We start from the raw sequence: 14,797 nt of genomic DNA, 5'->3' as shown, positions 1-14,797 counted from the left end.
ACACCAATTCTATACACTCTCTATCAGAAAACAGAAGAGGAGGGAACACATCACAATTCATTTTATGAAAGTAGTATCACCAGTAGTACCAAAAACTACTGTGTCACTAGATAGTGACAAAAAAGAAATCTGTCAGGGAAATAGACATAAACCTCCTTAACAAAATATTAGCAAACAGAACTCAGTGATACATTTAAAAAAATTATATACCATGATTGAGTGGGGTTTATTCCAGGATGCAAAGTTGGTTCAATATTTAAAAATCAATCCATGTAATCTACCACAACAACAGGCTAAAGAAGAAAAATCACATGAGCCTATCTATTGATGTAAAAAAAGTGTCTGACAAGATTCAACGCATATTCATGACAAAATTTTCAGAAAAACAGGGAATTGGAACTTTAACTTGATAAAGAGCACCTACAAAAAATCTACAGCTAACATTATATTTAATGATGAAAGACTGAATTCTTCCCCTCTAAGATCAGGAACAAGGCAAGGATATAGGCTCTCACCACTCTTATGTAACACATGCTGGAAGTTCTAGCCAGTGCAATAAACAAGGAAAGGAAATAACAGACATATAGATTAGAAAGAAAGAAAGAAACTTTCTCCACGATTGTTTACACAGAAAATCTCAAGGAATCTAAAAACAAAAGAACAAAACAAAAAAAACCTTCCAGAAATTTTGAGTTCAGGAAAGTCACAGGATGGAAGATTAACATACAAAAATTGATTGTATTTCTATATGCTGGCAATAAATGCGTGGAAATAAAAATTTTAAATGCAATACCATTTGCACTGCACCCCAAAAAAGAGAAAATAGATATACAGATGTAAATCTAATAAAACAAATCTCGGCAAATATCACAGGTTAGCTGCAAAGATCGAATGAGCAATGTGTAAGTAAACTGCTGGTAAAATGTAAAATATTATAGGATTTGTAAGGTGTATCATATCCATGCCTCCCTTATCTAAGGAAGATGGTGCTTTTCAGCCTGCTGCAGCTCAGTTATCTGGAAAGATATTCAACAATGTCACTCAGGACAGTCTCCTAAGCTGTCCTTATAAATTAACTAAAATATAGGGATTAAGTAAATTAGGCTCCATTACCCAAATTAATTAAGACAGCAGGCTATAGTTTCTCTTTACTCATTGTGGATACCGAGAATTACACTTGAATCAAGGCACAAAATGAAGGAATGTTATCTGCTCCAAGCAAGAATTAGGATTCTATTTATAAAACTGAGATATGACTAAGAATGTTAACTGTGGTGTCTAAGTCATCTCTAAAATGGAATGGTGGGTGATATGAGGATTCTTAATTTTTGAATATTCATTTTTGTCTTTCAATAAGCATTTAATAAAAAATGGTAAGTTTATTTTCTAATTAAGGCTTGTATAATTCAGCAGGCACTTAACTCTAAAATGGAGAAACTGAGTAAACTGTAGACTGTTTTTAGCCTGATACTCACTGAATACAAAATCTTTTACAAATAATATATCTCAATATTAAACACTATCTTGCAATATAAAAACTAGACACTTCAAGTGGTTATCTTCACAGTCATGTATCAACCAAACTACAAATTCATTAATTGTATAATTCTTAAAAATATGTAAATATCCAATAAATGCACAGTTTGCAATAAAAATACACACATTGCCAAACACTGGCTACCATGACTGATGGGGAGCAAAGTACATATGCCATTCAATTATTTAAAAAATAAAGACAAAAATACTTCCTTGTCGGGCTTCCCTGGTGGCGCAGTGGTTGAGAGTCCGCCTGCTGATGCAGGGGACATGGGTTCATGCCCCGGTCCGGGAAGATCCCACATGCCGTGGGGCGGCTGGGCCTGTGAGCCATGGCCGCTGAGCCTGCACAGCCGGAGCCTGTGCTCCGCAATGGGAGAGGCCGCAACAGTGAGAGGCCCGCGTACCGCAAAAAAAAAAAACCCCAAAACAAAAAACTTCCTTGTCAACTATCCCTTACTTTATAGGTATAGCATTCCAGTCACTCAATGGTCTATGCACCATAAATGATGGCAACAGGTTACTGACATAATAAGGACTTTAAAATAATTTCTGGTTATTAAAGACCACAGAGATGAAGTAAATATGATTCTCTCATTACAGAGTTAAAGAATCCTTGTTAGGACTTCCCTGGTGGCGCAGTGGTTAAGAATCCGCCTGCCAATGCAGGCGACATGGGTTCAAGCCCTGATCCGGGAAGATCCCACATGCCACGGAGCAGATAAGCTCGTGCGCCACAACTACTGAGCCTGTGCTCTAGAGCCCATGTGCCGCAACTACTGAGCCCATGAGCAGCAACTACTGAAACCCATGGGCTCTAGGGTCTGCGTGCTGTAACTACTGAGCCCATAAGCAGCAAGCAACTACTGAAACCCATGTGCTCTAGAGCCTGTGGGCCACAACTACTGAGCCTGAGCACCACAACTACTGAAGCCTGCATGTTCTGGAGCCTGCGTGCTGCAACTACTGAGCACGCGAGCAGCAACTACTGAAACCGGTGTGCTCTAGGGCCTGCGTGCTGCAACTACTGAAGCCCGTGTGCCTAGAGCCTGTGCTCTGCAACAAGAGAAGCCACCACAATGAGAAGCTTGAGCACCACAACGAAGAGCAGCCCCCACTCACCACAACTAGAGAAAGCCCACGCACAGCAACAAAGGCCCAACGCAGCCAAAAATAAATAAATAATTTTAAAAAATCCTTGTTAAAAGAGATACTAGTAACTACTACAACCCTTCCACTTTACGGAGAAGGAAAATTGCCACAACCACAGAAATCAATTGAGCAAATAAACAGGAAAGTCACACCTGAATTCAGGTCTCCTGATTCCCAGATTGGTGTTCTTTACCTCTCGGTAATACCAAAAGAGAAACACCTCTGGGAGTAGACATTAAAATGTCTTTTTCGCCATTTTAATTTTCAACTAGACTCAGAAAGTTTATTTGTGGGGCTACTATCCTATGCAGGTTTTATAATATACAACACCAAGGCATATTAAATTTGTAATGGCTGACAAGTAATCATAAAAAAATAAGAAGACATAGAATCCCTTGATTTCTTCTTTCATTAGGGTACAGTACTTACCATTATTTTTGTAAGCATATATTTATCAAGAGAATATTTATTAAACATAAGAGGCAGAAGAAACTCCTGGGAACAGGTTTTGCTAGCTTTTCTTCCATACATACAAAAAGACTGATAGATAAGAATAAATAAGCTACCAGCAAACATTTGCAGCATTAGCAGCATTATTTACAACAGGTACAAAGTGGAAACAACTCAAATGTCCACCAACTGATGAATGGATAAACAAAATTTGTTTGAAAGAAGCCAGTTGCAAAGATCACATATTGTATGATTCCACTGATATGAAGTGTTCAGCACAGGCAAATCCAGAGTCAGAAAGATTAGTGGTTGCCAGTGACTGGAAGGAGTGGGGAATGGGAGTGACTGTTAATGGGCATGGTATTTCTTATGGGGTGATGATAATCTCTAAAATCAGACAGTGGTTAACAGTTGCTCAACTCTGTGAATATACAGTTGACCTTTGAGCAATTCAGGGGGTTAGGGGTGCTGACCCTCTGCACACTGGAAAATCCACATATAACTTTGCAGTTGGCCCTCTACATGCATGGTTCTGCATCTGTGGATTCAACCAACTACAGATTGTGTAGTATTGTAGCACACACTTAGTGAAAAAAATCCGTGTATAAATGAACCCATACAGTTCAAACCCATGTTGTTCAAGGGTCAACTGTACTAAAAAACACTGATTTATACACTTTAAAAGGACGAATTTTAAAACAGGGGAGGGGAGTAAAAGCAAGAAATCTCAGAAAATAAACAGCCATATTTTTGAAGAGTTTCCTAAAACAAAGAAGAGGGAGCAGTAGAGCCATAAATTAGAAAATCTTAAAACTCCCTTTCTAAACGTTTAGAAAAACCAATTTCACAGAAAAATGAGCAATAGAAAAAGAGTAAGGCAAAATCCCATATAAAGTTATTAAATAAAAAATAGAGAGAATAAGGAATAGAATATTTCTACTAATGGTGAAACCTTGCCAAATATGTCCACCATGCACATGCACAAAAAGATGAAAATTACAAGATATGAAAGAACATAAATCAGAATGAAAAAACACTCAAAAAGGAGGTGGTGGAACACAGAAAAGAATCAGACATAAAATAAATCATTTCAAAATGAAGTCAAAGACAGAAGGAACACAAGAGTCACCATACACAGTATCTTATGCTTTAAAAGAAATAAACAATGAAAATAAACTTTTATAGAACAAGAAGAAATGAAGAAAGATGAAAAGGATTCAAGAGAAGGCAACAAACACAGAAGAAAGGCAAAGAACACCCAACATGTGTACAAGAAGAGTCCCCACAAAAAAAAGAAAGCCAAAGCAAAAGAACACAATAAAAAAAAACTATAATTCTAAAGAACTTGCCTAAAATTTTTAAAACTCTGCAATTTCAAATTGAAATAACACACCACATATCTGGGGAAATCAACTCAGAATGACAAACACTAAGACATATTCTCATAAATTATTGAACTTTAAAGGAGAAGAAAACAACCTTTGGACATCCAGATAAAAAGACCAAACGATTGTAATGGAAACAATTCTTATTCCTGACAAAAATGGAGTCACATATTTAAGATACTCAAGGAAAGAAAATGTGAGCCAAAGATTTCATATCTAGCTAATGACTTTCAAATATAAAAAGAGCAGACAGGGCTTCCCTGGTGGAGCAGTGGCTGAGAGTCTGCCCGCCGATGCAGGGGACACAGGTTCGTGCCCCGGTCTGGGAAGATCCCACATGCCGTGGAGCAGCTGGGCCTGTGAGCCATGGCCGCTGAGCCTGCGCATCCGGAGCCTGTGCTCTGCAAGGGAGAGGCCACAACAGCCCGCGTACCGCAAAAAAAAAAAAAAAGAGCAGACAAGCTGTCATCGACATGTAAAAATTGAGGGAATGGATATCGTTCCCATAACTCCTTAAGGAATCTAACAGAGGATAAGCTTTAAACAAGAAAACTGACTGGTGAGACAATATCAACAGACAGGTAGCAAGCATCAAATATTATTTAAATGTAGGGCTGAGACTAAATGAGGCATATAAAGGAGAGTATATAATAGTTATTTATGGAAAAAGTTTTTTTATTTTTATTGGAGTATAGTTGATTTACAATGTTGTGTTACTTTCAGGTGTACAGCAAAGTGAATCAGCTATACATACACATATAACCACTCTTTTTTCAGATTCTTTTCCAATATAGACCATTACAGAGTATTGAGTAGAGTTCCCTGTGCTATACAGCAGGTTCTTATTAGTCATCTATTTTATATATAGTAGTGAATATATGTCAATCTCAATCTCCCAATTTATCCCTTCCCCCCTTATCCCCTAGTAACCTGTTTATGGAAAAAGTTTTATAAACTGCTTTTAGTAACCATATTGTATGGTATTACACTAATGTTATCCCCAGAAGATTCTGTGTAAAACGTGGGAGAAAACAAATTATTAAATGATACTCTATTTCTATGTGTTTCTGAGAGACAGACTTCTCGGAGCAGAATAAAAGAAAAAGCTTTAAGTTAAAAGAGGTTAAGTAATTATCCTCAAGCCCTAAATGTGATTAGGGAGTATCAGCATGAACTCATTAAGGAATTCAATCTTAAAAAATATACAAACACAAATCTACACATATATATTTCTAGTAACTGAAAAGAACTAGAAACAATGACCAACTGGATAGTAAAGAGCACAACTAAAAACTCAGACTTTGGTTTCGAAATTCCATTTCCTACCAAAAGAAATCAGGATTTTTTCTTTGAGAAATAACTAAATTCAGGTCTGTGGCAGGAAGTGTATAAGATGAGCCTATCTTGTCATACCAGTTATCAAGACGTTATCAAAGACTACCAGGGTTGTGTCAAAAAGACCTGAACACCAACTTGAAGATGCTTCTACCAAAGTTGGGAAAATACTCAGATCGAAACACATTAAAAAATGTTTAAATCTGTAAGTTTATAATGATATATATATATATATGTGTGTGTGTATATATATATATATATATATGAAAAATATTGGTCACCTTTGGAGGATCCTAGATTGCCAATTTTTTATTTTGTAAACTGGTAAATAGAAAGAACAAGTATTGAAATAAAACCTCAGTGCTGGTTAACCGAAGAATAAGGAAAAGTTTCTCTTAGGGATGTTAGAATTGAAATAATCCAATTCTGAAATTCCTAATAAAGTAAGGATATAGGCATTATGCATCAATGCCTGCTAATATCACATGAAACAGGCAACGCCAAGTACCACCACCTATATAGGAGTGGTACAGTGGTATAGGTTCAGTTATGCCAAAAATAACATAACTGAATCTAATTAAGCATGTGGATAACTAACAATTTATAGGAAATACAGAGGAACCTGATAAATGACACCATGGAAAATCCAGTCTGTGTGAACATCTACAGGACAAGTGATTTGGTGGTTTCTTCAAACAACAAGGGGGAGTAAAGAGTTGGAGGAAAACTATAAATTAAGAGAAACTTAAAAAAGACATATATTAAAGAGGTAAAACTATAATTTCATTACTTGGATGATAAAAATTATACAGAAAAGTAAGGAAGTGATCACTGTAAAAATTTGGAAGAATGGCTATTCTTGGGAGAGGGGGTCAAGAGAGGATTGTGTTTGGAAGCAGATGGGTATAGAGCATCTGAGGTAGTAAGTTCTAGTCTCCTAATATGAATGGTAGTTACAAGGGGGTCACCTTATAGGAATTCACTAAGCTCTCTATGTATTATATGGTTTTCTGAATTTGTGCTATATTTTAAAATAACAAAGATTAAAAAATAGATTTATAAATTAGAAATCCTTTTAAATTTATTAATCTTTATATTCTTAGATAAATGTACTATAGTTTATGAAAGGATAAGTCAAAAAGTTCTACAATCTCCAGATATGGAGAGAAATCCTTTAATAAGGTTAAAGTATAAATTGAGGGAAAACTAGAGTATATGAAGAGGTGCACTAAGTTGTAGTTTTACTATTGTAAAAACTGTTTCCTCCTCTAATGGTAGCAGCATTTTGCCTTATCTATAAACTTGGGAGTTAGAGAGGAATAAAAATATAATGAGGGTTAACTGGAATCAGGTGATCTTTTAAAACCACAGAATGTTAAAGGCTTTTAATATTTTAAAGTGCAGTCCTATTTAATCAGGAAAATCAAGGCACAAATTTCAAAGAGGTGGAAATTTTGATCTAGGACTTTCTCAGCAAAGGAAATTGATAGATGTAGTCAAGATTTAATTAAAGAGGAAAAAAGAATTTTAGAAAATCATAAAAGCCTTAGCAAGTCTAAATGTAAGTAAAATCTATCAAGTATCATTCCAAAGACAGCATGAAATGATCTAACAGAAATTTGTGTGTTTGGAGGGAGCCCCAAGAACAGCCCCTGTGCTCTCTCCTTTCCTTCTCCCAATTGTATGTAACAGTCATGGGAGGGAGAGCAACTCCTTCAATTTTAACTGTATCTAAAAACTGTTTATGGCAGAGGCTGGCTTTGATCACAACTGTTAACAGAAGAAAAAGTAAAGAGGGGCTAGAACAGAGAAAAAAAGAGAAAAGAATATAATGCATGTATCTTGTTTATGCTTCAGATTCAATATGTGTTAGTTGATAGAAAAGGGAACACGAAATTTTAAATTTCAGATCCAGGGTAATGACAAAATTCCTGGGTTCATATCAATAAGACCTCTTATAAATATTGCTTATGTCACCTTAAATATCTCAAAATATAGTGAATTAGAAAATTAAAGCAGTATTAGACAACCACCATCATGAACTCCTCCTTAGTTGTTTCTTTCCTTCAAAATAAAAATGTTTGTACATTTAAATTTGTCCTTATCTCTACATTCACTTCTCTAATTAGTCTTCATTTTCTTCCCCTGACTTGTTGAGGTTTCTACCCTGTTTATCTCTACTTGACAGAGTTCCCAGCAACTGGAGATAAATAAAATATATCTTTATCAAAGCAGTTTAAGCAGTCACTTCTACGAAGTCTTAAAAAAACACAATGAGTTCTTTCCCTCAAAGAGAAAAGTGGGCTGAAGAGAAAAGTGGGCTGAAGAAACACAAAAGCTTTGCAAGAAGAAAACGCAAAGAGGGACGTGTCCAGCCGTTCCTGAGTTAGTGGCATGATCGTGTTCATCAACAAATGTTTATGGTGTGTTTCTCTGTGCCAGGCAACACAGTTTTACTTCCCTTCCTATCTTCAAACTCCAGCTACTACTAAATGCAATTAAAGTCAAAGTGACCATTTTTTCCAATAGTTAAAAAAACCATCTTCTTCCTCTTCCCATGATTCTGTGAGCCCTTAAAATAAGTAAATCAGCTTTCTAGAAAATGTTATAGGCTCATCCCCAGGATGAGGAACAACTGATTTATGTGGCAATTTACTATCTAGTTCATGTTTCTCTATTGGATGGGATTAATGTGCAAAGGTACCTATGAAAACGTGGTGTCTGAATCCTGTCTGCTTCACATCCCTACAAGAGCAGAGAATCCCACAGCCCAATGCAGACTCCTCTCTCTCAAAGTCTAGACATGAGGGTAAATTAGAAAATCCATTTTGACCTTGGATCCAAGAGATATTCTCCAACTCAGCTTTACCAGTAATTAAACTAGTATTTTAAATCCTATCATATATTGTTCCTTTTTCAATTGGTTTAGAACTTATAGTGTAAAATGATCATCACCAAGCCACAGTACGACCAGAAAATAAGGGAGTCTGGATTAAGATAAATGAGAGATTAAACAAAATGAAACAAAAAGGAACAAAAAATCAAACATGCACACCCACAAACTTCTCTCTCTTTACCATGTCATCTAGATAGCTAGAGGTACCAGGAATTATGAGACTGGGTTTTCCTGTTATCTTATCACAGAGGGCAGGCAGTTTGGTAGTTCAGAATCACAAAAATAATGTAACCTCCACAGGCATCCCCCACCCCCCCCAAAAAATCAGCCAGAAGTTATGATCTTCTCGATCTAATAAATAGCAACATAAAATTTCAAGTAAAAATTTAAAATTATATAAGCGTACCTAATGCCAAAAAACATTATGAAGCAGCTTATAGAGGCATACAAAAAATAAAATTTATATAAACTTAAAATCCTCTCTTGCCCTGGTATAGATACTACAATCCTTTTATAATCATCTCTTTTCACCTACCTTCTACCCCTAGAAGTACTCAAAAGTATCTGGAAATCTCAAAAAAGAGGTTTAAGGTCCTCAAATAATTTAAGAACCTTTTCTACAATGATCCTTAATAAGTCACCTTCTTCTCCATCAAAAGAGCATAATCTATTCAGTCTGTTATTATTTCTGACAGTGGCACCAAAACACACCCCTACTGGAGGCCTATAATCAGCCCCTGACATCCAAGACACAAACATTCCAACATTCTACTTTTCTATTTGACTATTCTCTTTTCTTTGGATTCTAATATCTAAAACTATTTCCTTAAATTATACTTAATCCACCAAATCATTGCTAAAATATCTGCATTAGTGAACTTGCTAAAGTACCTATTTCAGTACTTTTATAACCATATTAACTAAATAATTTTTCAACATATCAAATCCCAAACCTCCTCTTTCCATATAATGTCCTGTTAGTGTTTTATCCTTCTTATATATCTTTGTTATTTATTGAGTTCTGAAGCTATCAGGAAATCTACATGTCCTAGATAGGGGAAATATTTTTCCTCCTTGCCTATATTTGTTCTGTACCATTTCCTCTGAGGTTTCTATTCATTCTTATTACTGCTGGTCTATCTAATCCCACATTGTTTCTCCCAATTCTACTTCTTCCTAGCTGTCCATACATCCAATCTCTTGGAACCAACATGATAACTTTGATGTCAACCTTCATATATTTCTTCAGCTGTCAGTTCTTACAAAAGCTACCATTCCGTGAATATTCCAAACATCATCAGTTAACAACTCTGCTTTAACGTCAATCAATTTCTAATATGAAAACATGCCTGTTTCATCCTACAGATAAGTAAATCCAAAAACCAAAGACAGAAGAAAAAACATAACATACAGAATGTCTGGCATTTGGTTCATTTTAAAGCATTTATTAGTTATCTAACAAAGTTAAAACAATAACCTTCAGTTTCAGGTAAGAAAAATGATAAATTCTCTAATATTAAATGCTACATATCATTTATTCCTTTTAGAATTGCAACCCAATACATACCTCTGTAGAAAATGAGTTTCTTCTGGATTTATCCAAGTAACAGAGAATGAATACACATTATTTTAGTATTAAAAAAAAGACTAAAATGTGCCTTATAGACATCACTGACTCAGTATGCCAAAAGGTAAAAGATTTAACTAACTTGACCATTTGATGAAATTTAAAACTTAGTAAGAGGCTGTAGTTACCTCTTTTTGTAGATGAAGTTTGAAGCAACTGTTTGGCTTTGAGGGAAGTACGAGGCAAATTTTTCAGCCTTTGCGAAGCTGTTGAAAAATAAGGAACTGTAATATTTGCCTGGAAGGACAAGATAAAGACTATAGCTTCTGTAAATCTGAATATTTTAATACAAACTTGAAAATTTATCAAGGAACAGATAAGGTGAGACTATGTTAGAATCCTAGAAGCAGAGGAATCTTAAAGTGATGCTTAGTGCATTAAGTTGGAAAAGAAAGGGAATGGAAATCTTAGTGCAAAGTGCATACTTTCCAAAATTATTTCTTATAGATGAGAAAATCTATAATATGTAAACCAATCAAAATATCAAAGAGAAAACAAACCACCAGCAAACATGCTACAGGATGCAAAGAATACAAAGCTAATAAGTAAAGTGATGAACGCAAGCACACAGTACAGAAAAAAAAATAAACGTAGTACTTGTTCAGTGCAAAAAGCAGACTTTGGCAAAGCAGTTATTGTTAGATGAACTGTCCTAACATGAAATAGTAATCCCCATACTCAAAAAGGAGAAGAAAACTCAGAACCAGGCAGGTCCTCAAGGGAGTAAACAATCTAGTTGCTTTAATATGTTCAACATCATCTTGCTGTAGAATTCAACTAACTGCACTTTAGACTTTGGGTAGCAACATATCTGGACTATGCACACATGCATACGGGGTGGGGAGGGCTGTGTATGTGTTGGGGTTGAGGGATTTGGAAGAATCAGAGCATCTGGTTTTTAAAGTGATCAATGAGGAGTTCTAAGCTTTCTTCGGAACTCCTAATCTATTAACTGCAGCGAAACTCTCATAACCAGCAATTAAGCAGCAGTTCAGAGCCATCTGGAGTTAAGTCTCACTTTGGCTCCAATGAACTGATGATTCCCACATGTACCAGTGCAGTCACCTATTTAAATGGTTCTAAAATGTCATTCTACCCATTTGAAAGTCAGACTTCATATACCTCTAGGATTTATATGCAACGCCCCCAACCTGCCCCCCAAAAGAGATCTCAAACCATAAATCTGGCTAGAGTTTAAACAATCATTGGGTTGATAAATGGATTACTTGATATATCACCAAAAAGAATTCAGGAGAATTTTTCTTTCCCTCTATTGCTTAACCATATCAATGCTGATAGGATTTTCTCACTGTCTAATAGTAAACATTTTTAAAAAGTACCAAATGCATTTGATTTCAATTTCTGTAACACTTACTACAACACATTACTGCTGCTAAATAAGACTGTATGCTAGTTTAAGTTAAATATATTGCCAGGCAGACAAGCAGAAAATTCTCCAAACCTAAAAAATACCAATTTTATAATGCATTACTTCATATCTATCCCACAGAAATATAGGATGCTGTCGTCATTGAATATTCTTCATTTACATATTTATTCATACATGCTTTCAACCATTCATATTTTCATTCATTCACTCATTCATTCATTCCTGCTTTCTTTCATTCTTTCAAGTAATTATCTACTTTATTAGAGGCACTGTTTTAGGAACAATGGATTCAGTAGCCAGCTAGATAGACAAAGTTCCTACTTTCATGTAACTAAGATTTTAGGGAAGGGGAAACACAATAAACAAAGAGTAAAATATATGGCCTGAGACATGGTGATAGCTGCTAAGGAGAATATTAAGTAGGAAAGGGGGACAAGAAGTAGGAGATTTAAGTTGCAATTACAAATAGAGTCATCAGGAAATATTTTCCTGAGATGACATTTGCCCAAAGATCTGAAGGAAGAGAGGAAGTGAGCCATACAGATATCAGGGGAATGCATTCTATATGGAAGGAAAAGCAACAGTAAGGACCTGAGGTAGGAGTGTGCCTGGTATATCTGAAGAACAGAAGTAGGCCATGGTGATTGGAGTGGAGTAAACGAGGGCAAAAGGTAACCAACTGTACATACACTGGCAATCCACAGTATCTATTAACCATTAAAATTTTTTAAACGAGGGTTTAACATATCATCTCTAATCAACTGTCCCGGAAAGATCTTATTTAAATTAATAGCTACAATAACTCCAATGGACCTTATTTAGCCCTCAAGTTTCATGGGTGATGCCACAAGAACAGCATCTACAGACAAGAGAAAACTGTCCAACAGAAAGTCAAAGAATCAGATAGGATCCTGTTTATAGCAAATAGGATCAGGCAGTATACTCTAAATTTGCCTGATACAGATGCAATGAAATGAGTGATTTTCATGAGATACCACAAAGTCAAATAATGTTACTCAAATAAGAACAAAAGCTAAATTTTAATCTGAATTATCAATCATAATTTGATCTGTTTTCTAATGACGAAATCACTTATTTATTTATTTATTTTGTCCGCACAGCTTGCGGGATCTTAGTTCCCCAACCGGGGATCGAACCCAGGCCCCGGCAGTGAAAGCATCAAGTCCTAACCACTGGACCGCCAGAGAAGTCCCCAAAATCACTCTTTAAAGATAAATTATAGTAGTTAAACTGAAAGTCTCCAAATCCTTCTAGAACTTTAATCCATTCTCCACATTGCTACTAGACTGAATTTCTTAAGAAGTAACCCTGATTAAAAGCCTATGATGGCTCGCCATGCTTATAAGATGAAATCTAAACTCCTTAATATGATATTTATTTGATTCACTTATTTTTTTGGCTGCACCACGCGGCTCGTGGGGTCTTAGTTCCCTGACCAGGGATCGAACCTGCACCCTCGGCAATGAAAGCATGCAGTCTTAACCACTGGACCGCCGGGGAATTCCCAACATATTTAAAAGCTACCACAATCTAACCCCTACCTGCATCTCTCATCCTTGGTCACTGCACCAACTAACCATCCTGTGACCCCCACTTTAGTCAAACAAAACCACTATAATCAGGGTGCCATTCTTAAGACTTCATTACTGGTCCCACTGTTTGGAAAACCTATACTTCCTTTATTCGTGTGACAACTCCTCCAGAGTTGGCTGAGATATCTTTCAATACCTTTCCTGAAAACCTCTTCATACTGCTGTGTAATGCCTCTCCTGTTCCCACATCACTTCCTGCCTATCACTTCCTCTTTTGGAGGGCACGAGCTGTCTCTTTCACATTTATATTCCCGGTGCTTGGAACATATACACCCAATAAATACCTGTTGAATAATTAAGAAACACATAAGTGACTGAGTACTGGATAAAATCCAGAGATTCAAACTAAATATTCGAGATCCTCCACAGCTGAGGTCCAATAGAGTGGTTCTCAAACTTAAATATGCCCGAGTCAGCTAAAACACTTCTAAAAAATAGATTCTGGGTCCCCATCCCAGATGTATTCAATCAACATTTCCAGAAGTAAAGGTCAGAAAAACTACATTTATAAAATCTCTTTGTGATAACTGACAACATCATTACACTACTTATCCTTAAGTAGGAGTTCTACAAGTATCTCACTCATTTGTACCTTAGCCAATTACACAGATTTATCATGACTTATTTATTTCAATTTATGTTTCATAATTATATAAAATTCGAATGTAACCTTTTAGTGTTTTGGTTACAAGTGAAATCTGGATGAGAATTCCTTCCCCATGGGCCTAAGTGCAGTCTGGCCTATGTATAAGCTGACAACTGCCCTGGACACTACCTCTTCAGTGAGAGGTCCAGAGTACAATACTGATCCTATACATCTCTTCTCTGGGAGTATACTCTGTATCCTATTCAAATATATTCTTCCATTTAGTTAAATGTAAGCAAGCAAGTGGATAAATGTTACAATGACTTATTTTACCCTTTGTGGTAATTCACAAAGTATTTATAGTTCAGTCTCAAATCATGCTCCAGTAGAGTCATCCAAGAATATTTTCCAAGATGCCTCCTCATTTGCAATTAGGTCAGCATGATGTAATCCAAACAATGATTGGGAGGAAATCAGGAGACTCATGGAGGAGTTGAGAAGAGGGATTAATTTGGCTTGGTTTTGCCACTTTTCTAGTTACTTGACATTCTATGTATAATTTATATGGATCTCTTCTCCCTCTCTATAAAAATGAAAAATGAGATGTTGTGAGCTTCAAATGGGACAATACATGTGAAAGTAAACTCATACTACTTTCTTTAAAACCAGCAGATTGCCTTGGGTTTTCCTCTCTTATTTCTGAACCAGTAATTCCTATATTTTTCTGAAAATTAAACTTTCTACTAAACCTGTGCTCTAGTGGTCTTAGAAAGCAAGCACTAGTCTTTTGAAAAACTGTCCATGAGAAACATTCCTTCCTTTAACTG

At 36.0% G+C, this 14,797-nt stretch overlaps 1 protein-coding gene across 2 annotated transcripts in view; it reads right to left on the bottom strand.

Moving 5' to 3' along the window:
• The window catches only part of SLAIN2 (SLAIN motif family member 2), a gene marked incomplete at its 5' end in the record, with an annotated part of 71,509 nt that overhangs the window by 13,442 nt on the left and 43,270 nt on the right, over window positions 1-14,797 (bottom strand). The window contains one exon of one of the 2 annotated variants that reach the window (XM_079705226.1): window positions 10,510-10,587. The exons of the other annotated variant lie outside the window; for it this stretch is intronic. Coding sequence (XP_079561352.1) covers window positions 10,510-10,587 — 78 coding nt within the window. The remainder of the gene's footprint in view (window positions 1-10,509; window positions 10,588-14,797) is intronic. 2 annotated transcript variants of the gene reach the window in all.

The sequence above is a fragment of the Hyperoodon ampullatus genome (assembly GCF_949752795.1).
Source record: "Hyperoodon ampullatus genome assembly, chromosome: 1".
Taxonomy (NCBI): Eukaryota; Metazoa; Chordata; class Mammalia; order Artiodactyla; family Ziphiidae; genus Hyperoodon; species Hyperoodon ampullatus.
This window is presented reverse-complemented; position numbering and strand designations above follow the sequence as displayed.